The sequence below is a fragment of the Pholcus phalangioides genome, unplaced genomic scaffold (assembly GCF_987345545.1).
Source record: "Pholcus phalangioides strain wild (caught in Gottingen) unplaced genomic scaffold, Ppha-v1.0 ptg000014l_1, whole genome shotgun sequence".
NCBI lineage: Eukaryota > Metazoa > Arthropoda > Arachnida > Araneae > Pholcidae > Pholcus > Pholcus phalangioides.
Window position 1 is genome coordinate 1,371,156 of NW_028301607.1, and position 27,821 is coordinate 1,398,976.

A 27,821-nucleotide genomic window follows, 5' to 3' on the forward strand; every position below is an offset into this window, starting at 1 on the left:
ACAACTATCAGAAAGAGGCCTAGTTTGATCAGTAATTAAGGGGAGGAAACCATGTCCTGACAACATATTCATGTAATCTAGATCGTCATTATTGGGTTTTAATATGTTTATATTGATGTCACCTACCAATAGGACATTTTTGGATTTTGTATTCATTAATATAGAGTCAAGTTCTTCAACAAATTCTGATTTTGAAAATGAGTGTGATCGATATAAACAAAGAATAGTTAATTTTATCAGTTAGTTTTATCAGTTGTTGTCTACACACGCCGGAGACGAGGCACGTTGGTATCTCAGGTCGCGAAAACGATTCCCATGTTGTAAATTATTAAATATGCTTAATGTAATTTATACTTCAGATTCTCCTGGAGTCGTCTATATGTCTTACAACTGGGGGTGGGGGAGGCATGTATTAAGACGGCACTGTGCCTAATGTTCACACCAGGCGTCCTCCTTTTTCAGTTTCAAATCTGTAATCCTATCTGAAGACCACATAATCCGTATTTTCACTTATTTGTTGGATCATCCATATGGTCCGATTTTTTTTGGGGAAAGAAATAATTATTTTTTCTACATAAAATCGATTATTGCAAATGTACAAATTTTTGTTACCGAAAGTTTCATCTCATAAAAAATTTTTATGCTAAAAAATAATAAAGAACTTTCTCTCTCTCTCTCTTTTTCATCATCATCACCAGAAATGAGTTGCCAGAAATTTTGAGATTAGATGGCAGCACCAACAGTATATACCAAGCCTCCATTGAGCTTATATTACTGGGGGGGGGGGGGGGGGGGGGCTAATGAGAAAGAGAAAAAAATAATTTCAGCATTGATGCAATAATTCCAAAATTAATGAAAGAGATAATTTCAGCATTAATTAAAGATAATTTCAGCATTAATTAAAGATAATTTCAGCATTAATGAACGAAAAAGAAAATATTCTAGAATTAATGCAAGAGATAATTTCAGCATTGATAAAAGTGATAATAATAAAATTAATTAAAGATAATTCCAGAATGAAGGAAAGAGATAATTCCAAAATTAATGAAAAAGAGATAATTCCAAAATTAATGAAAAAGAGATAATTCCAAAATTAATGAAAAAGAGATAATTCTAAAATGAATGAAAGAGGCAATTCCAGAATTAATGAGATATCATTTCAGAATCAATGAAAGAAATAATTTCAGCGTTAATGAAAAACAAATCCAGAATTGATGAAAGCAATTATTCCAGAAGTAATAAAATAAATAATATTTAATAAAGGAAATAATTCCAGAATTAATGAAAGAAAATTCAAGAAATAATGGAGGAAAATTCCAGAATTAATGAAGGAAAATCCAGAATTGATGAAGGAAAATCCAGAATTGATGAAAGAAATTTTCTTTCACATTAATGAAATTAATTCCACATTAATGAAAGAAATTATTCCAGTATTAATGAAAGAAATTATTCCAGTATTAATGAAAGAAATTATTCCAGTATTAATGAAAGAAATTATTCCAGTATTAATGAAAGAAATTATTCCAGTATTAATGAAAGAAATTATTCCAGTATTAATGAAAGAAATTATTCCAGTATTAATAAAAGAAATTATTCCAGTATTAATGAAATAAATAATTTAATCTTTTTTCACCTTTAGATGAGTTTCCAGTCCGTTTTTTTAATCTTTAAATCACAATATTTAGGGACGGAACCATGGCCCCCCCACAAGGGGTGGGGCTGACAGGGCTCCAGCCCTGGGGGCCCCCGGGACGATTTTCACAATTTTTTTGCTTTTTCACGCTATAAATTCATCATAAAGAGTCCCGTGAAAATCTGGTCGGGGGGCCCCGCAAAAGATCCCAGCCTAGGGGCCCTGCTCCAGGATGTGGGGGGCCATGGACCGAACTGTACATTTCTATGGACAAATTGCCAGGCGGAAACTTTGTTTTCACCTGAGTTCTTTGCATTTGATGTCGCTGCCGTCGCGTCGGATGGATGCTCCCTCCAGTAATATAAAGACGGGTTTTCCTAGGAGCAGGTTTCCCGTGCCACGCGCAACGTGATTCGCCCAGCGCGACACGCCGTCCACTCGCCAGCAAGAAAAGCAGCATGACTGTTTTCCTACAGAGCGCAATACGCCTGACGACAGCGCTTTACGTCGGGCGTGATTGGCCGACTGCTTCTGGAGGAGTCAAATGCATCGTGCGTCGCGGTTTTGCCGATATTCAGCCGGATTTTCCTAGGAGCAGGTTTCCTGTGCCGCGCGCAACGTGATTCGCCCAGCGCGACACGCCGTCCACTCACCAGCAAGAAAAGCAGCATGACTGTTTTCCTACAGAGCGCAATACGCCTCACGACAGCGCTTTACGTCCGGCGTGATTGGCCGACTGCTTCTGGAGGAGTCAAGTGCGTCGTGCGCCGCGGTTTTGCCGATATTCTCTTCACTCTTGTGTGTTTTCTTTCCCTTCCCTTCAAACCGGAGCATGCAGACGACAGACTAACTGATGCCAAAGCCATATACTTTATATAGTCGTCCTGATCTGATGCGCCACGCTAGGAAAACACAAACGCGTAGCGTGATTATGTAACACGTTTCTGTCGGCGCGAAATAGTCTAATTCGGTTCACGCTGCGCAACAAACCTATTCCTAGGAAAACCCGGCTTTAAGCTCCATGCAAGCTTCAGAATCTCTGTCGTCTGCTTCTCTCCAGGTTACTTGTTTTGGACGTCTCCTTGTGTTCTGAAAAAATTACTGAACTGGCAGTTCCAACTTCCAGTTCCGTTTGTAAGCTTAGCTTGTAGGGAACCGAACAAACCAACTTCTTGTCTGTCGTCTGCTCATTAAGAGGTTCTTTGTTTTGGATGTCTCCTTATACTCAAATAAAATAACTGAACTTTTAGTTTAAACTTCCAGTTCAGTTTATGAGCTTTGTTTATAAGGAACTGAGTGAAATAAAGAATATAGTTTTTTTTACTTTGAACTTCATCATCACCACATAAGTCACTTTTAAATTTGAGATTAGATGGCAGCACATTACTATAAAGTAGAGTGTGGAAGAATTCACTTTTTGCGATTTTACCTCTCGTCTGCTTGTGTGGAGCTCCTTTGTTTTGGATGTCTCCTTGGGTCTTGAAAAAATTACTGAACTAGAAGTTTGATCTCTCAGGTCAGTTTATAAACTTTGTTTATAAGGAGCAAAGCTGAATGAAGAATTTAGTTTTTTATACCTGAGCTTCGTCATCACCACATAAGTTTTTTGGTCGTCCCGACTTTTTAGCCAAAGTGTCCCGGTTTTTCCCGTACGAAGCATACTCGAAGTTTAATTCCTTATTGAAGTGAAAAAATTAAATTATTTTCCCACTCATAAATTATATTATGATAATTACAATTATAAATCTTCTCTATAATATAAAATCACAAACTCGAAAAGGGCCTGTTTCTAAGCAACCGAAATTAGTGACGTTTTTGAGTGCCAGAAATCTGTTACGTTTTTGTATCACGGAAGTCTGTTACGATTTTGGGTCAAGTATTCATTTAACTCTAGCACATATCGGGACCCATCGGGGCCATCTTATCTACAGCAGGGGCCCATAGGCCGGAATTTAGATGGCGAGCCCCAGAACCAGCTTTTCAGGTGCCCCCTCTGTGGTTAATTTATAGTGTGAAAAATCAAAAAGTGATAAGAATCGTTGTGGCCCTTGTGGGGAGGGGGGGGGGGGGTCATGCTGAGAGGTATGTATATACATATAACAGCAGTGCTCCCAACACACAGGGTCGGGGTACCCGGGGGGGATTGTACATATACCTTCATGGGAAAGTTAAAAGTTTTTATTTCCAGGGGCGCTTGATGGATCTCATTGTTTTGTTGCTGCTTTAACGTTGGAAATTTTGCGATAGCGGAAGCACAAGATATGTCCAGTGTGGGGGCCCCATAAAATTTGCGAATTCGGTCACGGGTAGTTGCGTGGGTTGGCCTGAATTTTATTCGTTGGTGAAATGATTACAAATGAAAATTTTTCATGGCACTCGCAGCGGGGGATGACCGACAAGCTTCCAAGTCGGGGGCCCCATGTTTACAGGCTTCATTTTGGAACCCTGGATGAATCTTATTCTTTTCTGTTGTAGAATTTGCGATAGCGGAAACCCGAGATAAAGCCAGTCTGGGGCCCCACTAAACGTATGTGAATTTGTGTCACGGGTAATTGGTTGGGGCCCCTGGACTTCATTCGTTGGTGAAATGATTACAAATGAAAATTTTTCATGGCACTCGCAGCGGGGGATGACCGACAAGCTTCCAAGTCGGGGCCCCATGTTTACAGGTTTCATTTTGGGGCCCTGGATGAATCTTATTCTTTTCTGTTGTAGAATTTGCGATAGCGGAAACCCGAGATAAAGCCAGTCTGGGGCCCCACTAAACGTATGCGAATTTGTGTCACGGGTAATTGGTTGGGGGCCCTGGATTTCATTCGTTGGTAAAACGAATACAATTGAACATTTTTCATGACACTCACAGCAAGGGATGACTGACAAGTTTCCAAGTCGGGGGCCCCATGTTTACAGGTTTCATTTTGGTGCCCTGGATGAATCTGATTCTTTTTTATTGTTTAACATTGTAGAATTTGTGACAGCGGAAGACCAAGATAAATCCAGTCTGGATTCCCCACTAAAAATCTGCGTATTGTGTCCCCGCTACTGGATGTGGAGCCCTGGATTTTATTTGTTGTAAAATCGATAAAAATGAAAAATTTTCGTGGCCCTTCACAGGGGGGTGTCCGACAAGCTTCCAGGTCAGGGCTCCATGGAAATGTTGGCAGGTTCTAATTCGGGGCCCTTCGATGTATCCCATTGATTTTTGTTGTTTAACATTGTAAAATTTGCAACACATCGGTAGCCCGAGATATATCCAGTGTGGGGCCCCACTAGATATGTTGTGAAGAGAAGTGGGGGGGGGGGGTCTCCCACTTCCGTATCCCTAGTAAGAATACTAATTTCTCACATTTGTCTTGATGAACGTTTATTTCATGGAATTCATTTAAATCTACTGCAGTTTGCAGTAATGCTCTATTTCTCGCCATTTTGATATTTACGTAATTTCTGTAATATTTGGCAACTTTGTTTACTTTTAGCATCATTTTTGGCGATAATTGGTGATGTCCCGTATTTAGAATTCCGATTTCCTGTATTTCTTTCAGCCTACACATAAGACACTTCTGATTTTGAAAGTAGATAGCAGCAGCAACAATGTTTTTAAAAATGAATGTCTTGAAGTATTCTAGAATATTAATTTTAATTCCCTTAAAATTGTTAGTGCCATTGTGAATTCGCTGCAAATGCTACCAGTAAAAATAAACTGCTATTGGCGGAGAGCATAACGTTTCGAGTCAGAGTCACCCGGTATATACAGGATTCATTACTTCCTAGATAAAATATGTATAGGACGTACTGGCCTAGCAGGAAGACTGGATTCATTTATCGCACCCACATCCTGCTGTAGGGTTGCTAGGATGGGATCTTTATTGGGGCCTTGGAGGTAAGATTTTTCACTGGTCCCTTGATAAAGAATTTATAGTGTGAAAAACAAAAATTATAAGAAACTAGGCTGAAGCCTTGAGTCCCTGCAGAAGCCGTGCGACCTGTCCTTCCACATGGGGCACCTCTCTAGGAAAGGGTACTAAAACCGAGTTGGAAGGTAAAAAAAAAAATTTTTTGTTGAGCTGAGAAACATCATCAGGGGCACCAAAAATAGATCCCGCACGGACAGAGATTACTTTCTATTTTCTGTCCCTACCCATTTGTACATCAAGGCAAGGGCGTAGCCAGGGAGGGGGGGGGGGACTTGGGGGTCTGGTCCCCCCCCCCCCGAAATGTGAGAAAATGACCGATAAAAGGAAAAAAGATGGCCAAATCCATTGTTCTGTCAGTTTGGTCCCCCCCCCCCCGAACGAAATTTCTGGCTACGCCCCTGCATCAAGGCCACCTTAAGACCATTGTAGACCTGGGGCCACAACTAGAGGTTTGGTCAGCTGTGTCAAGCAAGAATGTGGGCACCCTCCTATAATGTTGAAGCAGAGTTTAAAACAATTCAGAAAAGAAACCATAATCAGTGTTCTTAACTAGGGGCGGTTCTTTGGCCGTGCGACCTGCGCGGCTGGGGCACCGCCAGTTACTTATTCAGGTCTATGTTTCGGGAGACGTGAATTAGGTAAGTTTGTTGGATTGTCCCGTATTTTACAATATATTTTTATAATATGGCCCCAGTCCCTCAGGGGAAAGGGGGGGGGACCTCACTAAAATGAGATCCGGTTGAAATTTTCTAGAATTTACAAGGTAGGGCCTAGGAAAAACCACTTATGATGCTTTTAACATGGCCATGCTTTCAGTTCTTCATACGGGTTGACTTTCCCGCGCTGCATGATGAAATTGCGTACCATTGTAGTTTTTTCCGGTGGCAGGTGAGAAATGCAGTGGTTGTAGCCTACATAGTTTTTGAGTTCGGTGTTGCGAGCTCGAAGGTAGCTTCGCACATTTCAAACCACAAGGCGAGATTCGACGCGGTAAAAATTGGTATCCATATTGCCGATTCTTCTGTCATGTCCAAAAAAGAAACCGATACTGTGAAACCATGAGGCGAATGCAAAACAATGAAGAAATTCTTCACATGCTTCAAAGGCTACATCTGGGTCACCATCCTTTTGGTTAGTGATGGAGGAGTTGAGAAAAATAATGGCTGTGCGAGTTAAAATAAAATATTTATTACTATATAATTTATAAACTTGACAATTTCAGGATGGTTGTTATGCGTGTTTATTCCGCAGTGACTGCCAGCGGAAGCGTGTGTTTCTGACTAAGCGAGATCAAATCTCGCCAAACATCGTCGGCTTGGCAGGATATGCAACACAACAATGGGTTAAGGCCATGCATATACACATGACACATTCCAGCGTATCCCAATTCATCAAAAACTCCTTATAAGAATGTATACAACGTTTCATGTTACCAAAAGTAGTATACTAACCTGTGTAACCAACCATTCTCAGGTATCCATTACCGAAGCTGTCTCTTTTACGCCGGGGGGGGGGGGGGGGTCCATATATGACTGATTTTTTTAGTAAAAAATATTTATCTTCAATTTTGTCGAATTTAATTGATGTAATTCAATGACATTAAGTTGGTACCAAATCCATCAGAAGTATTTAATGCTGCCAGCATTATGTATAATAGTTCATGCCTTTATAATGGTTTTTGGATCCTCTCAGTAAAGTTTGAAGAAAACCCAGGCAGCGTTGGTTATTATAAGCTAGTTCATAATAAACATTGAGCCTCTCTGCTTGAATAATGATTTCAACTTCACAGTTGATCCCAGATCCAATGCCACCATCTGTTTCATAGAAATCTGGTGCTATAGTGGAGTTTGCCCTTGCAACGGATTATGATTGAATCCTTTTTATCACTTAATTGAGGGTTAGCCACCATATCAGGATATTTTGAAATCCCTAATGTATTCTTTGATACTCATGAGTAAATACCCTTTCAATGCATTTAAGAAAAAATTGTGTTAATAACATGAGGCTCTCTTATGCATTTGCTTCCTTCCTCCCTATCATCATCTAATACAGTGCTTCCCAAAGTGGGTGACTCCTGGAGGGTAATGGAGCATACTAGAGGTTGATGGATGCAACACGAGATCCTATACGATTGATCTCAGAAAAGGTTGTGGTGAGAAATAAAAATTCTGAGCAGGGGGGAAGGTGGATGAACAGATAAGTTTGGGGAACTATGATTTGCCATCTCTAGGTAGGCCCCACATTTTTTTGTTAAGACAGCCCCAACACTCAACACAGTCTTAAGTCTAGGCACTACTTCGGCTCGGTTTTATTCACCAATCTCATCACTTACCTATGTTCAGTGACAATGGTCAGCGATTACTTCATTTTGATTTCACACATGTTGAGAGAATACAACAACATTTTTATTCATAGTGACATTTTACATGACCATGTTAGCTCTGGTTATTTTTATGTATGTAACATAAATATGATTTTGGAATTTTAATGTGATGATTTTTCGTTCAGGAATTCAATTGGAAGTTCAGCATCATATGAGAGTTACGCTGTGGATGAAAGCGGAAGTTCGGGAGCATCATCATCTACCACTTATAGCTCTGGTTTCACATTGCACATAGAATCAGATTTCAATCCATACCCAGAGCGAAGGGCAGCATCAAGACAAAGCAATTTAAGTTTGCCTCTAGTCAAAGAATACAAATCTGAAGTATGATGTTATATATAATATTTGTCGTAATGAGATGTGTTTTACAATATTTGTACTGTTGCTCAATCCTTGAGAAAAGTTTGCGGGAACCCCTGTGCAGGGAAATGTTCTCCAAAACCAGTTGTTTATTAACCGTTTTTTACCCATGGCCTTTTTTATATCATATTTTCTTCTCGTGAACCTGGCCTATTAACCAGCCCCACCATCCAGGAGCAAGACCCTTTCTACTTTTGAAACCAATTTATTCAGTAAATTTATAGTGATTTATAAATAAGATTTTTGGATCTCTGTTCTAGAATTCAGCTTTTTTCCTTCTTGTCTTGAGTCTGTGCAGGATTGTCTCAACCAGTGCTGTCTTAATGCATGGGCTTACCAGGCACCTCAAGAGAAGGGGGGGGGGGAGGCTCACAAAAGAGACCTGGTGGAAATTTTGGAGAGTGAGCATGTAAATTTGCCTGGGAGGGCCTTGGAAAAATCACTTGGCTCGTGGGCCCATGATGCATTTAAAACGGCCCTGGTCTCAACACCATGAACTCAATTTCACAGCTATCAGTGCCTTTTCCACTTGATTTCTACCCGCGCTCCCCCTCCTAGTTTCCCAGGCCCACAAGTCAGCCGTATCATCTCAGGTTGAGAACCATTGCTCTGGAACATTACCTGAACTTTTCGTCCATTACTACTTTTTTGTGGTACCACTAGAGATGTTTAGAGGGAACTTTACGATATTAAGTGCTTTTTCTCAAACTAGACCTGCAGAGTGTGAGAAGCCAAAAAAAGGAGGACATGCCTCCCGGGAAAAAAACGGGGCTGAAATTAAAAAAAAAAAAAAAGAAGCAGTTAGAGGGTCAAGGAATTTGGAAGAAGGGGAATGAAAATGAAGTATTGGGATTGGCCAGAGATTTTTGAAGGGGGGGGGGGGTCGGAAGGGCAGAGATCAAATAAAAGGGCAAAAAGAGGCAGATATATTTTTTAAAAATGAGTGATAAAATTTAGAGAAGAGGCCTTTATTGCAGTGTTTTCTCAAAGTGAGCATCAGAGCTCTTTAGGGACATTCATAGGTGTATGGTAAGCTGCCCATATTGAAGTGTACCTATTCAACGTCATGAAGTGGTTCTTTTTAAGACCATTCTGGCGAGCTGTGAATAAACAATGACTGAAACAAGAAAGCCACGGGTGACAAGGAAAGCTGATTTAGTGTAATGAATTCAACATATTGCTACATCTTTATTGACAAATCTCATAAAACCAGGACATGAGACATCAAGTGTATCTCAAGATGACAAAGACCAATAGGATAAGTAACAGATTAATCTGAGCCAGTGTTTACCAAAGTGGGCAATATTGCCCTCTGGTGGGTGATGGAATGGTCTAGGGGGCGATAGAAGCTACGGATTTAACATAAGATCCTATGGATTCACTTGAGTTGGAGGCAGTGAGAGTTCTGATGAAGGGGGTGATGAAACAAGAAGTTTGGGAAACTATGATCTAAAACATGGTAGTAAATTCCCCCTTTGTTCCCGTTTCTAGAAAACACAGTGAAGAGGGGCGATTGCTCCCTTTGCCCCCCCCCCCTCCTGGTTTGGACATGCCTGGATATTTAGAAATCTTTAATCATTACATGTGAATAAAAATATAATACGAGAAGTCTCGAAGATTCATATCTTTTTATTGATAAAACCGTTAGATCAAATTTCTTTGATATGCCATTCATTTGAAGTTTATTTTGACTCATCTTTTTTTCATTAGTGTTTGGGATAGTTGTTTAATGATGTTTGATTTTTTATCTCAGCAGCTTTTGAAATCTCCTTTCGAAGAAGAGCCCCTGTATCAGTTTTACCATAAAAACGCCCAGGAGCGTGCCACAATGTGGTACCTGACCAGTGGATCTGAATCTGAATTCGAGGATATGCTAGAGGAGAAGAGCATATGTGAAATAGACAGCACAGAGCATAAGCCATTGACTATGCAAAGTCAGACATCTGCCATGGAGCTCATTCGGAAAGAAGGTGGTCAACGCACTCTGTGGTGTGAAGTACCAGAGGTTTGTCATTGGTTATTTTTTTTATTCAATTCTTGTTATATATAAAAAAATATAATTTTTTTGTTTGCTTTCTTATAGACGAATATTGTACATTTCCAAAATTTGTGTAAATTCCCAGGTTCGAGCCAGTTTGATCCTTGACACGATATCTCAGCATGAACGTAAACTCCAAGAGGCCATGTTTGAAGTGATAACATCTGAAGCATCTTACTTGAAGAGCTTGAATTTCCTCCTCGATAATTTTGTTCAATGTCCTGAATTCTGTGCAGATGAGAATAACAGGCATATATTAGACAAGAGGGAGAGACACATCTTATTCTCTGACGTTCCTCCAGTACGAGACGTGAGTGCTAGGTAAGCACATAACAATAGAACTCTTCTGATCATCACATGTTATGAAGTGCATTATATACAGAGTCATTAAAAACTTTTTTTCAAATTCTGTGGATAGATATGAAATAGAAGGCGAAATCGGTTTTGTATAGAAAACTACACCTTTGAATACTCATATGAGTTTGTAGAGGACACTGTGTATCCACAGGGTGCATAGGAAACAAGATGTATGACATTTTACCGGTGAATCGTTGATCTGAGGCATACTTCCAATTAGAAAAAGTATCCAAATAGGATTTAGAACTCAGATATATCATTCATGTTTCAAGGGAGATCATAGCAAAAAAAAACACCTTTCCAATATTCGCTGAGATATTGAAATTCAAAAAAGGGAGGAAAGTTGGAAAAACTGAGATTTTAAAATTTGAATATCTCAGCAAATATTGCACTTAGAAATGTAGAATTTCTTTGCTCACATCAGGGGAGACAGAGCAGCAACTTCCTAATTGGGTTGTTGGGGACCATATAAAAAGTTAATTTTTTTCATTTTAATAACTACACAACCCCTTGAAACATGAATGACATATCTGTGTACTACATGTTATTTGGATACTTTTCTAATCGTAAGAGGGGTCATTCAAGTATTACGTCAGCATCGGGGGGGTTTGAAGGTTGCTTACATCGTCAACCATCCCTTTTTGAAGATATGAAATATTCTAAGCTGCTGACGAAATTTCGCTGACGGGGAGGGGAGGGTCTGTGTTTTGCTGACAGGGGGGGGGGGGGTCAAAAATGGCTGAAAATCTGCTTACGTAATACTTGAATGGCCCCTAAATATGCCTCTAGGATCAACGGTTCGCCAGTGAAATGGCATGTTTGCTATGCACCCTATATAGACCTACATATAGCTTAAATCTTCTACTACTACCACATATTTCCTACGAATTGCGTACAATTTGTAAAAAAAAACTAGTATTTGTTGTATACCATAGCATATCATCTGTTGCAGCTGTTATGCAATTCTACATTTTTTTTTTTGTCATTAGTTTACCTTGACGCTCTGACTCTTTTAGAATTTTTCATTTATGAAAAGGTTGTTTTTCATGCCAGTGTGGTATTCCTATCTTCATAGCGTCATTTCCAGTTCTTTGGTCATAATCATAAGCATCTTAGCTATCTCTTGCTTGTTATTTAAATATGCATTGTTGGCTTATTAATTTTTCCGTTTTTTTTTCACGTATGAATATCCTTCACTCTAGTGAAAAATCTCTTTTTTGAATGTTTTTTTTGAGCTGAGATTCTGTAAGAAAGGTGTTATCCCAAATTGCATAGGTGCCAATGCTTCGATTTACCTGGAACCCTTCCGATTTTTCAGCCTTATTAAAATCTTCCATTCAAAAATCCAATTCTTCTAATTTTTTTGTATCTTCATAGAAAAAACTCTAAAAGTCATGAAATCGAGCTTTGTTTGAATGGAAAATCCCTAAAGAAAATACTCTTCCAGTCCTTTTAATTTCAGGCTGACCCCGTTTCCTCGGGAAAAATATGGGGAATCACGATTTCAAGTATGGAAAATTGGTAATTGTAGCCAAATATGGTGCCAAAAGCAATCAAAGTGGCTAGTTATAGTTAAAAAAATTGAAACAGCGAAAAATGCATCCCGGAAAAACGGGCTTTAAATATGGTCACCCATTGAAATTTCTAAAGTCCCCGGTTTTTCCCTGTTATTTGTTTGATATGTCTGTGAATTGGAACCTATTCAAATTGAGTATTATGAGTATTACAAATTGCGCCATAGTTTTTCTTTCCTGATGCCTCACAATTTTTTTTTTTTTTGCTTCAACAAATCATATAAAATAAAAATTGTATAAATAAAGCTGTCAAATTTTTTTGCATTTCATTCAGATACGCCCTAAATAAACATTATGACACCTAAAATTCATTAAAGGTAACACAGAAAACAAATCAAAAACCAATATTTTTGTTATCAGATTGGGGAATATTCAATCCTTGAAAAAAAAGCTAAAATTAACTCGCCAAGAATGCATAGGGTGCAACCTACCATAATGGACACACTCCGTTAGCAAACACTTTTTTAAACTATGCCAACAGGCTTCAATGTATTTTACTACCTATATGTGGACACTCCCCATTTGTGGACTAACTTTTTGGTCCCAAAGGTGTCCGTTCTCTAGAGATTACACTGTATTTAAGAAACAAGGACAAACATAGGATAATTGAGATGCTAATCACAAAGGAAATGAAAATGTTAAACAAAATATACGGATAGCACATTGGCTTGAAAACATTCCAGCAGCAACATTTTTTTCAGTGGTGTCAGAGCCGGAGGTGCTCAAGTATGTACAGTATTTTGTAGAACAAGTTTGAGCACCTGTATAATCAGTTCACAAACAAGAATTTTGTGTATAAAGCTAAGCACCCCCTGGTTTGAAACACTTTTGACACCCTTTTTTTTCTTGTTTTCATCAAGGTTGGGGAAAGCAGCTTACACAAAAGTGCATGTAGTACCTTGTATGATATGCATACAGAGTTTCTGCATGGAAATACATGTACGAGGACTTTATTTTTCGTGTTTCTAAACGTGAAAAAAATGTAAAATTTCTGTAATGTTTTTTTTAGACTTTAATATATTTTATTTTTGTGTATTTAAAGCTTACTGAGTGACTTGGAAAAACGATGGTTGCAAAACATTGTAATAAGTGATGTGTGTGACATCGTCTACAATCATGCCAGCAAGTACTTCTCAGTGTATGTCAAATACTGCTCTAACCAAATTTATCAGGACAGAACTTTGAAACAGTTGAAGTAAGTTGGTATACTCTTTCTCCAGTAGTACATCCAGTTGCATGTTGGCCTTCATTTTTGGCCATATATTGATATTAGAGTGAAACTCATTTTGATGGCCACCCTGTAAATGAGGCCACTAATTTCTTAATGACCAAATAATAAGTTTTGTGTTTTTAAAACAACACAATAAGAACCCCTTTTCATAATGGACAAATTCTTTTGTCCTGCTGATGTCTGCACAAAGGGGGGGGGGGTTACTATACTTTGATTTTTATGCTTGATTATATTCACTGTGTCTGTGACTGCTCCCGTGGTCTGATATTTTGGGGGCTGTAGATCTATAAAATATACCACCATCTATCTGCGATATGTAGTCAAGTACATACAAAGCTGAAACTAGGAATTTAGCCGCTCGGGGCAAACATAATTTTGACACACTAAAATTCTATAATTTTACACAATGGTGTTCTCTGTTCTCCCCAATCCAAAACTTGCCGCCTCCTAAATTTTTCCTCCTGGGGCAATCACCCTCTCTGCCACCCTCTAGTTCCGGCCCTGAGTACATGTAATATTTACAATTAGTAAAGTATTGCACTGCATTCCATAATTTTTGTTTGTCAAATTATTTTTCACGTTATCTGTATATCTATGCAATACAAAAATAATAATGCTCTATCAATGCAACATCAACGTAAATAATTTGTGCAATGAGCCTTATCAATATCTTAACATCAACGTTGGAGATCATTATTTAGGTCCAGCAATTGCGATCGGCAATGGTTTTTTGCAAATTGCGCGAAAATTCGTACTCGTATTATTCTAATTTAAAAGATTTATTATATTTTACCGATAAAGAGTTCTAAGCATATAATTATTTTTTTTATATTCAAATATATTCTAATTTAAAAAAATGCAAAAGATGCAACAGATTTAAAAAAATAGATGGCAGCATCAACATCCGGGCCGCATTTTTTTTGTGTGGCCAAAACGTGCGGAATAACTTGTGTTAATTATCCCCTTTCTCCCTCCCCACGTGTTCCTCAGTAATAATGGTATCTCGTTTGGCCGCACGACGGAAAGCGCCTAAAGAAGAAAGAAGAACGTATATTTTTTTCCATGGAAAGCTCTGCCGAACCTTGACCATATGGCCTGTACTTCATGGGACACTTTTTTTTATTAGTGCCTTTTGAAAATATTTCTTTTTTAATTTAACAAATTCATTTGAAAAAAAATATATTCAATGGTATTAAGTTGGTACCAAATCCATTTGAATTATTAAATTAATGACTTGAAATTTTCAAGGGGATACACGCCATCATGCCTCCCCTGCACTGTGTGCATGAAATGACACACATGACTGTCGTAAGTTTATCACATGGCATAAAAATAGTCAAATGATTGTGCAAATAATGTTGGTGTAATGGAATTATATTCACTATATTGCTCTGCTGCCAACACATAATCTGTTTACCCAGTACTGTTTTCTAAATGGTACTTTACGTGGAGATATCACTTTCTGCTATTAAATACAAAGGTTTAGACACCTGTCTTATAAGATCAATTTAGGAAAGAAAATCCAACTGCCTTTTTGAGAAATCGAACCACTACCCCCCCCCCCCCTCACAATAAAGCCAACTTTTTTTTAATTCAGGCATTGTCATGGGTGCCCACAATTCAAAAGTACTATCATATGCCTACAAATTAAAATGTGGTCCTGAAATTTTTTAGGCTTGTTAAGATTGTTGTTTTGAGCAGAAGTCCCCGCAAGGTGGAGCTCCTTACTTTAACCCCTTTACAATTAAGGATGTAATATTGCATCTAAACACCAGTGGAATAAATTCAAACAAGTTCTCTGGGTTTTCTTTCGTCTCTTTCACCATTGCAAAGCTTTATAGTAACCCTACCCCCAACTAAAGGTGTTTTTTCTTTTCCACCATTCTTTGTATACTCCGGTTGATGATTTTTTTTCCCACACGCATAATAATGTATCTTTCTACTATATGCATATAAGAGCGAAAGAGAACACGTAAGGTGAGAATGAAAAAGAGATTCTAAAAAAAATTCTTTTTATCTCTACCTTATCTAATATCCTTTTCCCTTTTATGTAGGCTATATATTTTTCCTTTCCCTGTCCATTTTCTAATGTGTGGTGAACTTAGGACAAGGTTACCAGATTTATCGCTGATTCGTCCAATAGATATAATCCAAATTCCATGACAAAAGCTTGCACGTGAAGTGGTTAATATGGGTCTTAGGATCTGGGTGAACACAAGCCTTTTATTTTTCAATGACAAATGTGATTTTGAGTGACAAATTCTAATCAAACTTTCTATTTTAATTTGGCTCTCTTTGCTCAACATGATGTCCGAATATGAGTTGTGTCAAAATAAATAGTGGATGTACTTGGTGATTTTGCACGGATCAATTACTACCTGTCTGTCTATCAATAGAAAAGTTGGGTTTTTGCCGGGACAGTGGCAAAAAGTGGAAAAAAACAGCAAAAATGAGAAAAATTGAAAACAATATTACATCATGGGTGTTACGTAATTATCAAACCTTAGAGCTAAAATTTTGATATAGTTTTCCACTACTTATTTTCTTCCATATTTCGATAAAAATTATTGAAGTCAATAATACTAATAGTATCAATCGTGGCAGTTTTTCTTGTAAGTGATGTGTATTTCGAGTAAAACTGTTTGAGCATGGTTTTTAACAAGCCCATTTTCCTTAACACAACAGTGATGGAAAAATACTAGATACCAAAAAAAAAAAAAAAACCCCCTTTGCTTTTTATTCTCAGTTGTCCTTTTAGTGTGTATACATATTCAGAGTTTGTTGGATAGTTCTTATATGAAGTGGCAAATTTAAATTTTGGTTGTTGCAAGAGTTGTCAAATTCAGTGCAATAGAGAAAGATTTATAATACTACGAAAAAAACCGGAATTACAAGGTTTGCAATTATGTTACTCTTTTGCGTGCTTTCACACTGGCTGTTATAGCTTGCATATGGCCAAATCCCATATTTTGCCATCTCTTTTTGCAATCCTCGGAAACAGTCTTTATATCATCTAATGCTAATATATAAAGCTATTGTGATGCTTTCTTTTAGTTTAAGAGATGCCAAAAAAAAAATGTTTTTGACAAAAAGCTTAGCATATAGGTTTAAAATTAAAAAAGTCAATGATGGGTGATCTTACCTATCTAATACTTTGGAATGTATCTTTGTGGCACAATTTCACTCAACTTTATCGAAACTAATGAAATAATAAGGAATTTTGTAGACCCTCACTTCTGCGATACAGCTCATATCAATTCATGTTGCTGTTTTTATTTTTAAAAAAAAGACATGCACTTTGTTAAGAAATTTATAAGCAACTTTCTTGGCAAAGATGGTTTTTAATCACATTTATCTCCAACCTTCTTGTCTAATTGAAAGGAAAACAGCGCTGATTCCAGAGGTAAAAAAAATATAGTTTTAAATATTTCACCTTTGTGAAGTAAGTTAAAATTCTCAGAACTTGCTTCATGAAAGCAAAAGTTAAAATTTAGAATTATTTTAATATGACAAAAACTATTTTTGGCAGGGCATTTTTTTCACACTTGTCAATTTTTTGCCAACCATGATCAATAAGTATGAGCCCCGAGGAATTAATTTAACTGTTAGTTAAGTTAGTTAGTCAGATGCAATTATACAAATACAAATACAACGCCACAACAGGCAAAATGCCCAACGAGGTGGCTGATAAAAAGATGCCCATAAAAATATGGTTGTCATATGTTTCAAAAATACAGCAACCCAATTAAAAATGCAATTAACACAAATTACAAACAATATATACACAAGTCAATGTAAAAATGCTCTTAATCAGAGGTGCCAACATGAAGAAAATATTGGGGGAGCTGAAAGTTACTGTCATCCCATATACGTGGGACTCAAACATATATGCAGGAGAGAGAAGGTACATTGCATTATTTTTTTCAGAAATTATTGGGGGAGGGGTGCTCACAGCCCCTACAAAATTTGGGGGGGGGGCTCAAAAGGGCCTCAGCCACTAGGTTTTGGTGCCTATGCTCCTACATATAATTAATAAGTGACGATGATAATGTCCCAGTTATTTACTATTGATTATTAGTTCAAAGTATAGTTCTAATATTCTGCATCGTCAGCTCTTCATTTGGGCAGCGCTTTTTCTTGAAAATAAAGAATACAGGAATTTCTCACTATTGCCCTATTTTCTGAGCAAATTAATTAAATCACATGTGGCTCCTCCACGAAGCAGTTAAAAAAAAAAAAAAAATTAAAAATGAAGATTATAATTAATTTCTCAAAAGATAAAACAGAGAAGAATTTGCTGAAATATGCACTAATTTTTTACATTTTCATTTATTGCCAGTTTTTGGACATCCGTATAATTTTTAGATTCTTTTGATAATAATTGTACATGAATGCATTTTATCACTAGATGGCATATTAAATAAAGTCTTCAAGATAATTTTTTAACTGATAGACATTACATTATTTGTTAGAATATAGGCCTATATATTATCCTTAAATAGACGTCCAGTTGCATCGATTATTCTGTTACTTTCCTTGGAACATATTAAAATTATTCTTTGATTTTAATGAGGAAGTTCATCCTGGGGCTATACCGAGTTCATGATTTTCTGTGAAAAGTTCAAACTCTTAAAATTCAAGTACAATCACAAAATTATAGTAGAAATGGATTTCTACTATATTTTTTATTCTTTGATTATCAAGTGATAATCAAAGCTTTAAGTGATGATAAAATAAAATTAATAAGCTAAGGGAAGCTGTTAAAGAGGAAAATTGCTGTGATTTAGACATAAAATCCCAAGGCTGGTGTGGCATCTGCCATTTTTTTTATAAAAATAAATAGCTGAATTCTAACAAGTTCATGCCTGAAGAAAACGATATTGCCAGTTTTAGAAAAAATTAATGTAATGTGATGCTCCTCAGTTGACAATTCACCTGGTCTGCAACTGTCCATTAATTTTGACACATGGGTAAAAATTGTTTTCTTGCGTCAAACACAAAAAGTGGACCAAAGTGTGATCAGAATCATACAGCAAAACCTGTCTATGTTGGACACCTACAGTTCAATTAAAATCTATCCAAGCTATATAGACAGGTGTCCAACACATAGAGGTACATAGAAATATTTTACGGCATCTTTAAAAGGCTTTAGCTAGTAGAATATGACGAAAAAAATGAACTGTACTTACAAGTATTAACCTTTTGAATAGGTTTTAGAAAATAGTCATGACGATTATCTCTTTATTTAATAACAATCTTACAATTACCAAATTTAAATGCAGTAATTAAATATATCAATTAAATTAATCAACAGCTTCTTTTTTTCTTTTCAATGATCAACTCCACTCATTTACATTTACTCGTAATGCGAAGTTAAAGTTTACTTTCACTCTTGCAGGAAGTCTGAAATGATACTTCACATACAAAACAATATTGAAGACTGAATAAAAGTTTGAAATGCAGTGAAATTCATGAAAAAAAGCGTAAAAGAAATAAAGGGATGTACGGGGTGTAAGAAAAACACCATAATCTCACTGTTGCACCCTATTTCGTAGTTTAACAATGAAGTTTTCTCAATAAATCTTTTTTTTAAATCGCCTTACAGAGATAGGGAAACCTACCCTCCCTACAACAACTTCATCTACACTGTCAAATATTCAACACTTAAGCAGATATTCAGCAGACAATGATCTGCACCTGTCAAAGATAAGAACCCAGAGGGTCCAGAGAACCCAATGTCCAAGATATAAACTATTATGAACGAGATTTGATATAGGATTATAGCTGGTTCCATTCAAAGCTGTCCAATATAGGGAGATGTTCAGTATATAGAGGTGTCCAAAGTGACAGGGGCTGTACTGCAACACACATGATGATCATTTTTTGGGAGAAGCCATTTTTCGAGGACTAGATTGCACTCACAAAGCATGTTAAATTTTATGATTAAGTCATTGAAGAATACAGTAGTAGTAAAGCAATAGTAAGAAAGAAAAAACAGGTGCTTCCCTAAATTTTGATCCCGATCAATTGATATTTACATGCATTTATTGAGGGAATAGTACCCAGATTTATGCAGTTATTGATCGTCCCCCTTTATAATTCAACTTTGGGGGAGTATTATTTGCTGTCCAGTAATACCTAGAAGTTACCTGATTGCCCAAACAAACAATAACATGTATGTCGGTGTGTACAATTTGGCATGCAAAGATATATAAATACATTCGATCCCGTTTATAATGTTCCTACTTGAAACAAATTATTTTTAAGGTCTCAACTGTAACTTCTATTCTCATTAAGATTTCCCATTTAAAGCGTTTTTCCACTTACATTTTTTCATGATGGTTTTTCGTGTAACATTATAAGTGAGATCCAATGTCATTGGAACAATTTGTTAATTGGAACCTAAATTTAGGGGAAAACACCTATCTTTTAATAAAAATTACAATAAAAAATTGTTACTCCTACAAAGCATACTAAATCGAAAGTAACATTTATAATGATGGCCTCAATCAGGTCCTTAAAAAAGTCTATGTTCCCTCAGATCTATGCTAATGAACCTCATGTGTAGTGTGCTTCAAATGTTTTCATAAAATCTTGATTTCAAAGTTAAGAAAAGAACTTTCATTCGTGGAGTGTGAAATTAAGAATTACAGACTTGGTAAATAATCATTTATGAGCATTGCATTCAACAATTTTTTTAGTTTGATAATAATATAGTTAAACACATCATTATCAGTTAAAACTATGGTTTTAAATATCCCAGAGTAGGGTTTCAATGTTTCCACAATGATTTACCAATTTCCACTTTGCCAAATTAATAAATATTTTAATTTTCTCACTTTTATTATAGAATGGTATTTGGGGATTTATAGAATGTTTTTTAAAATAATACAACATGTGTTGTTTTAGAGAGACCAGACCAGCTTTTGTCGAAGTTTTGAAGCGACTGGAAACCAATCCTGTTTGTCAAGGACTCGATATGCTGTCATTTCTCATGTTGCCAATGCAACGAATAACTCGCCTTCCTTTGTTGATCGATGCCATTTTCCACAGACTTCAACCAGATTCTCCTATTTATGAAAGTTGCAAGATGGCGTTGGGACTTCTCAATAAGGTTATTCTGATTTATTTTGCTCACCAATTCAAAATAATTTCATATCTGAATTCCGCATGTTAGCATGAATTTCAAACTTGATTAATTAACTGATATTTATTACTAGATACTATCAACAAAAATAAAATATTTTGCTATTTTCCATTTAGCTTGTTGCAGAATGCAATGAAGGTGCTCGTAAAATGGAGCGTATGGAAGAAATGCTGCTTATAAGCCACCAGCTGGATTTCAAAGACTGCAAGGTTTGTGATCCTTAACTCCACACATCATTTCTCAACAGAAAAATACTAATTAATATGAAATTTCTTTCATTATAATACAGAATATTATGGGCATTTTGCCTGTTGTGGCGTTGTATTTGTATAATATATTGCTGGAATGTTATGTGTATGTGAGCCTAACGTGAAGTTTGCTTCTGTGTAATGCTTATTATGTGAAGTGCTGCCATCCGCCATCAATTTTTCTAACTATGAGTGAATGAAGTGTAATGATTGTACCCATAGGGGTACGCAGAATTTTCTTGGGGGTTTCAAATTTTTTTTTCTCCTCGGGGGGGGGGGGGGTTAAGTTTTTTCTTGTAAAATAACAACTATACCCCCCCTCAACCACAACCTCGGCTTGGGGGGGGGGGGGTTAGAACCCCAAAACCCTCTTTGCGTATGCCAATGCTTGTACCATTGTAGAGGCCTGTGGCGAGACTTAACTGAGAGAGGGGCTTGAATTTGTACCTAAAAGTTGGGAACCACAGGAAACCCACAGTTGAAAGTTTGATGAATGGAAAGACCATTTGTGATCGAAGCATAAAAAACCACCACCATTGCTGCCTAGTCGGCCATTCGTGAACTACTCGATACACTCAGTTGCCTTGCTTAGTAGCACTACTTAGCAAAAAGTACAAAAAGTGGTTCTGAAAATCTTTTTCTACACTAATTAAAGCATGTATTATTATTTTATCATTTCGGGCCTAGGAAGGGTTCCCGTGCAAAAGTAGCCGCATTTACGGTATCACCAATCATTTGTTATCTATACTGTGGGATGTAGGCCTCTTCTAAATTTTGTGTCCTGCATGCACATACAGTAAGCATCAGGGGTAGCTCCTGAAGAGGGAAGACTATATTTAATTCTTTAAATGGGTTATATATTGCATTGCATAAATTTTTTTGCCATCAAATTGCTATTAGTTAGAGGAATTTGGGGAATTTTTTGAAAACGTTGATTGAAAAAAAAGTATGCTGCAAAATACAGGTATACAATATGGTCACTCCCTAATACGCTTTGGCACACAAGAGTCTATCGCTGAAAATGGGAGCCTTGGTAGTTAGAATATGAGAGCGGAGAGAAAAGATTCTCCTGGGCACTTGGGAAAATTTGCCGACGAATATTCAGGCTGCCATCTACCTTTTAATTTAGAATGTGCTATTGGAAGCAGTGTATAGGCTACATTTTCAAAATTTGCAATAAAGGCTAATAGCAATTGCTAAAACTGAAATATAATTTTCATCTGTTACTTAGGCCTACTGCACAGATTATTTATGTTAATGTGCACATTAATATAACATTTTTATTTTTTCTTACCACATAGATGTACAGATAATGTAAAAAATAATTTGACTTGGCAACATAAATAGTAGATTATTTGTATGTATCATAATAAAATGCAAAACCATTTTGCCATCGCTCAGAATGTTCTGTGAGGAGGTGACACTGGTGTGCATATGTATTTATTGTCTATATATATATTTTTTGCTTATAGGGTTTAGGTGTTCTCTCAGCATCAAGATGGCTGGTGAAAAAAGGGGAGCTGGTACAACTAGTTTCAGATCCTAACAGCAAGAGGTCATTTGGCAGGAATGCACGCTGGTGCAAAATCAGACTTTTTCTGTTCCTGTTTACAGATTTGCTCGTTGTCACAAAGAAGAAAAGGTATATAGCAATCATTTGTAATGAATATTTAACCATCCATAATTTTTCTTTCATACTACATTGTGCCTTGATACTTCCTAAAACAAAGCAATTTCCAGACAAATTGTGTTTAAAATCGGAGAAATGTGCAGCACTTGATATGAATTTTGTTACTAATTATATAAAAATTGATATTTTAATATCTTTCATGTCAAACCATTTTAATCATCATATTTTTCTCCAGCGATGAATCATATTGTGTAGTGGATTATTGTCCTCGTAATATGGTTCAGGTGATGTTGGTAGATGAAAACACGCCACTTGCGTTGCCATCCAGAATTCCGTCCAGCTGCAAAAACACATTCCAATTGACAATGCTCAACAACAAGGAAGGAAAAACTGTGGAAATGCTGTTGAGCTGCGTACTGGAGTAAGTGTTTGTTCTTTCTTTTTGCATTGCTAAAATGTTGTGAACATAACTTTTTTTAACTTATAATTATAATACTATATCGCAGCACATGGTAAATACTCAAGTATAAGCCAACTTTTTTGTTCAAAAATCTGTTCCTATATTTAGGGATGGGGTTACAGCTCATATATTTTAAGGACCCTAAAGTTTTATCAACACACCTGCTTCTGTCCCCTCCCCATTTATAGTGGGAGTACTCTTATTCTGGCCTGCTAAGTGGATTCTATCCTGCCTACAAAAAACAGTCCCTCTTAGCAGCATCATAAACTCCAGGCTGAGCAGTGCACTGGGACACTCTGAAACAGGCATCTTCAACCCATTGACACAGCTCAGGCTACATCATTCATATTAATGAGAGCAGGCCCTTCAGGATATAGTTTTATCTACTACCACTCAACAGTACATGCATTTTGTACACATTCCTTTGCAGAATTTCTAATGAACATGCCAGAATGTGTGTTGTGAGACCCCTGTTATGTATGGCCTCTGATGCATTTATGTTGTCAGATTTGTTCTTGTTTTGCATTCTTGCTGGTGCTGTCGCCTTCTTCCATATTTTTAAGACTATTATTACTTCATCACACACAAACTCCGGTCATGTAATTTGCTGCTGTTAACGAGCTAGGGTGGAAATGAAAGAGCCATCTATTAGTGGTCACCAAGTTTGTTAGGGAAAATACCTTTTTATCTATATTTCTTCCCCAGATTGAACCTGGGACCTGAAGGCAACCTTCATTGTGGTAGATGGGTATCTCACCACCACCCCAATCAGTCACCATATTTTGAAGACTAAGATGTACACACATACACGCATTACTAAAGAGTTCTATGTAGCCCTGCATTGCAGATCTGTATGCTACAAGCTGGACAAAATTGATGACAATAGCTATTCAAGGCCATTCAACCAGTCAAGTGGTTACGACGGCATTTGCCGACGCGCAGACTTTTTTCGGTTTTTTTCACCAGTCAAGTGGTTGAGACGGCATTTGCCGTCGCTGATATACGTAATGGTGTTGCCTACGACGACATTTGCCGACACGCAGACTTTTCGGTCTTTTTCACAGAGATATGACGGAATAATTTGTCATACATGTGCTGCCATCTCTGTACAGCCATCTTTCTACTTTATTATCTCATCACTAGATGGAGTTGACAATTATATTTCAAAATCTGAGATTATTATTACTATTATCTTTGTCATGTTTTGCAAAGCTGCATCCCCATCGCTTTTGTTTCAATTTCCAACTCCCTTGCGAAGATGCATCTGTTTTATTACTCACATATCTTTTAGCAAAGGTTCAACTACTATGGTTCCACATAAATCTATCAACAGCATTTCTTTTAGTCACAGGACATTATGACCGCCCCTCCCCACTTTTGGGGAGTGATATAATGTCTCGACACATTCGAGCCATAAAAAAACATGCTATAAAAAAAATATTTTAATATTTCAAACTTCCAAGAAAAGGAAAAAAAAGGGAAAAAGCTTGCGCATCTTTAAAAAAAAGTGGGCACTGCGGGTAACACTCGGAGAAATTAATTGGACAGTTGACTGGTTAAAAACCCCCTCATGCACCAAGGCAACACCCAGGTGAACCCATACATTAAGACAGTCCTGCTTGAAAGTTGTTTCCAAAAGAAGTATTAATCCACAAAGCATGATAATTATTCCAGTTTGTGGCCCATGATCAACATCTCACATATGTAGCCTGCAGACTGAACATATTGCACACCCATGCCATGTTGTACATGCAGTAGCCATCAATATAATAGAGAAACATCATCATTGTTTCCCAAACTGTGTCTGCCAAAGAACCAAAAAAGATCTTGAAGGTTTCATCTATTACAGCTTTGAAGTATACTTTTTTCTCTAAAATGTGTCTAGTGCATGTGTGCAAGATCGCCCTTACCAGATGTGGGGCTGGTGCAAAAATAATAGCTGAGCCTGTTGGCCCTGATTTTTTTCTTTTGTGTGAGAGAGGAGAATCTAATTTCTAGAAAATGAAAATCAGGAAAATTCAGAACATATGAAAGAAATAGTTTCAGAGCTGATGAAAGTTTTTTTTTTTTCAATAATGTCAGATATGGTATAAATTTAGAATTTATGAAAAAGAAATAATTCCAGAATTGTTTCTTTCTAAATGAAAATGCAGATTTCCAGAATTGATGAAAGAAGTTATTATTACTGTAAACGTAGGACCCCAAAACACAGGGGCCTGGTTTGACCGCACCTCTGTTTCACACACCTAAGGGTGGTTTCGTGCGTGTGTGTGTGTGTGGGGGGGGGGGGCTAAAGGTAGGCTTATATACGAGTATATAAGGTATTGATTTTCTTATCAACAGGAGTGATAGAACAAGATGGATGAATGCAGTTACACCGCCCATATCACAGAACCCAGATGAAAAGATTTACGAGGAATGGGGTAAGTGAAATTTGCACATTTGTTGATACTTTCATAATTGCATAAGGGTTATCAGAAATCAAATTCTGCTCTCATCTTTTAGAATTTCAATTCACAGCTCTATAATAATGAATTGTTAACTAAGTTCGTGTTTCGGTATCATAAAAGACAAGAATGAAAATGTCTTGAACTCTGAAAAAGACATTGTAAACAGATGGAAAGAATACACAGAAAATCTTTATAAGAAATCAGATAGAAAGATAATAAATAGCAATATAGAAATAAATCATGAACCACCAGTTACAAAGGACGAAATCAGATGGGCAACCAATCAACCAAAGAACTGCAAAGCTCCAGGTATTTACTATATTCCAGCAGAGATTCTGAAAAAAAAACAAGCAAGAGTTCTTTGAACAAGCGAGAGACTTTTGCAAGAGTTCGGCTAAGATGCATTCTTTCCCCAAGCTCATTTGCTCTCTGTGGAGAATATATAATGAGAGCATCAGATTTAGAGGAATTGGAAGCAGTTGTTAAAATTGGGTGTAGAATGATCAGTAACCTTAGATATGCTGATGACACATCTCTGATGGCAGAATCTGAAGAGGACTTGAACAACATTATATCAAGAGTACAAACAGAAAGTAAAAAGCTTGGACTTCTCTATCTAAATACCAAAAAAACAAAGATCATGACAACAGCAGATATTCAGTTTTAAACTAGATGGTGAAAGTTCTGAGATTGTGGACAGATTTGATATCGTAGGATCAAGAATAGTAAAAGAGGGAACATGCACAGAAGAAATAGAAAGACAAGTAGTTCTGGGTAAAACAGCCATGAGGAAGCTTAATATAATAATGAAAGACAAAGATGTATCAATGAAAACAAAAACCAACATTATAAATTTGTTCGTCTTTCCTGTCTTAATGTATGGATGTGAGAGCTGGACACTATGGAAAGCATATAAAAAATTAATTGATTCCTTTGAACTTTGGTGCTGGAGGAGGATACTTAGAATTACAAATGACTAATAAATCTGTTGTCGAAGACGTCGAGGCTGACTATTCTCTAGAAGCAACAGTCACTAAACAGAAACTATCTTACTTTGGTCATATAATGCATACAGAAGGCTCACTAGAAAAAATGCTAATGCTTGGAAGAATGGAAGGAAAGAGAGGAAGTGGCAGACCGAGCACTAGATGGATAGAGGAGGTGTTGCAAAGCACCAGAATGAAGCTAGCGCAACTGAGGCATGCTGTGAATGACAGACCAGCTTGGAGAGCCATGATCTAGAGTCACCAGGAGTCAGAATCGACTCTATAGTTCAGACTCCTGGTGAGTTGGATAACAACAAACTAAGTCATAAATAAATTCTCATAGATAATTTAATCTACAACCTCTGACAATAAAGTTCGGTGAATGAAGTCAGAATGGCCGATCTGGCAACACCGGCGGAGCAAAATGCTGCGCATGTGCAGCATTTTGCTTCGCCAGGTGTTGACCATCTGCTGCCACCGTTGTTCAGTTGAGCGTCTTTTGTGTTCCGTGAAAGACTTGTTTTACAAAGTGCTTGTTTAGTGCATTGGTTCTTAACTGATAACAGGAAAATCCACAAGGAATTTCTACCTGAGGGAACGACGATAAATGCTGCAAGGTACATTGAAATTTTGACCCGTTTCATGAAACGTCTACACAGGGTACGACCTCAGTACACACAACAAGGTTCATGGTTTCTTGTTCATGACAATGCTCGCCCTCACACAGCCAATATCGTCAAACAGTTCCTGGAAAAAAAGTGGGGGTGCAAATTGAACATCCACCATACTCGCCGGATCTCAATCCTCCAGACTTCTTCCTATTCCCACGACTCAAACTTGCTTTGAAAGGAAAGGGATTTGACGATATTCCTGACATCCAACGAAACGTGACAAGGCTTTTGAACTCCATCCCAAAAGAAGACTTCTTGCAAAGTTTCCAGGACATGTATAGGAGATCTCAGCGGTGTATAGTAATGGGAGTTGACTATTTCGAAGGACAGTAAGGTAACTTTCGTTAACATTTCATCTACGTTAATGTTACAGGACTATTCACCGAACTTTATTGTCAGAGGTTGTATCTAGCATTTAGTTCTTAAATTGATCTCCCTGCTAATATAAAATGAGTTTATTAGGCTCCTCCAAACATGTGTAAATATCTGATGATGGAAAAAACAAAATTTTCTCTTGATAGATATATTTCCATCTAATTGCGCAGTTTAAGGGTTAATAATTGTTGATTTGTGAACTTACATTTTCATGCTGATGAAGCAAAATGCACTCAAATTGGTGATAAAGGCATTCAATAGACAGTGAAGTTATGGTGTTACAGCAAAGGTTGTGGCTTTGATAAGATGCTATCATAATTTTGATCCCCTATATATAAAATTGGTTTTCTGTGTGTGGAGGTCT

General features: G+C 37.1%; 1 protein-coding gene across 1 annotated transcript in view; it reads left to right on the plus strand.

The window, feature by feature from the left end:
* LOC149077895 (uncharacterized) overlaps positions 1-27,821 on the plus strand; it is a 74,149-nt gene that overhangs the window by 40,502 nt on the left and 5,826 nt on the right. The window contains exons 7-15 of the mRNA XM_089242077.1: positions 8,056-8,254; positions 10,044-10,295; positions 10,414-10,649; positions 13,302-13,454; positions 20,400-20,604; positions 20,754-20,846; positions 22,358-22,527; positions 22,751-22,936; positions 25,319-25,398. Of these exons, the coding sequence (XP_089098203.1) occupies positions 8,056-8,254; positions 10,044-10,295; positions 10,414-10,649; positions 13,302-13,454; positions 20,400-20,604; positions 20,754-20,846; positions 22,358-22,527; positions 22,751-22,936; positions 25,319-25,398 (1,574 nt within the window). The remainder of the gene's footprint in view (positions 1-8,055; positions 8,255-10,043; positions 10,296-10,413; positions 10,650-13,301; positions 13,455-20,399; positions 20,605-20,753; positions 20,847-22,357; positions 22,528-22,750; positions 22,937-25,318; positions 25,399-27,821) is intronic.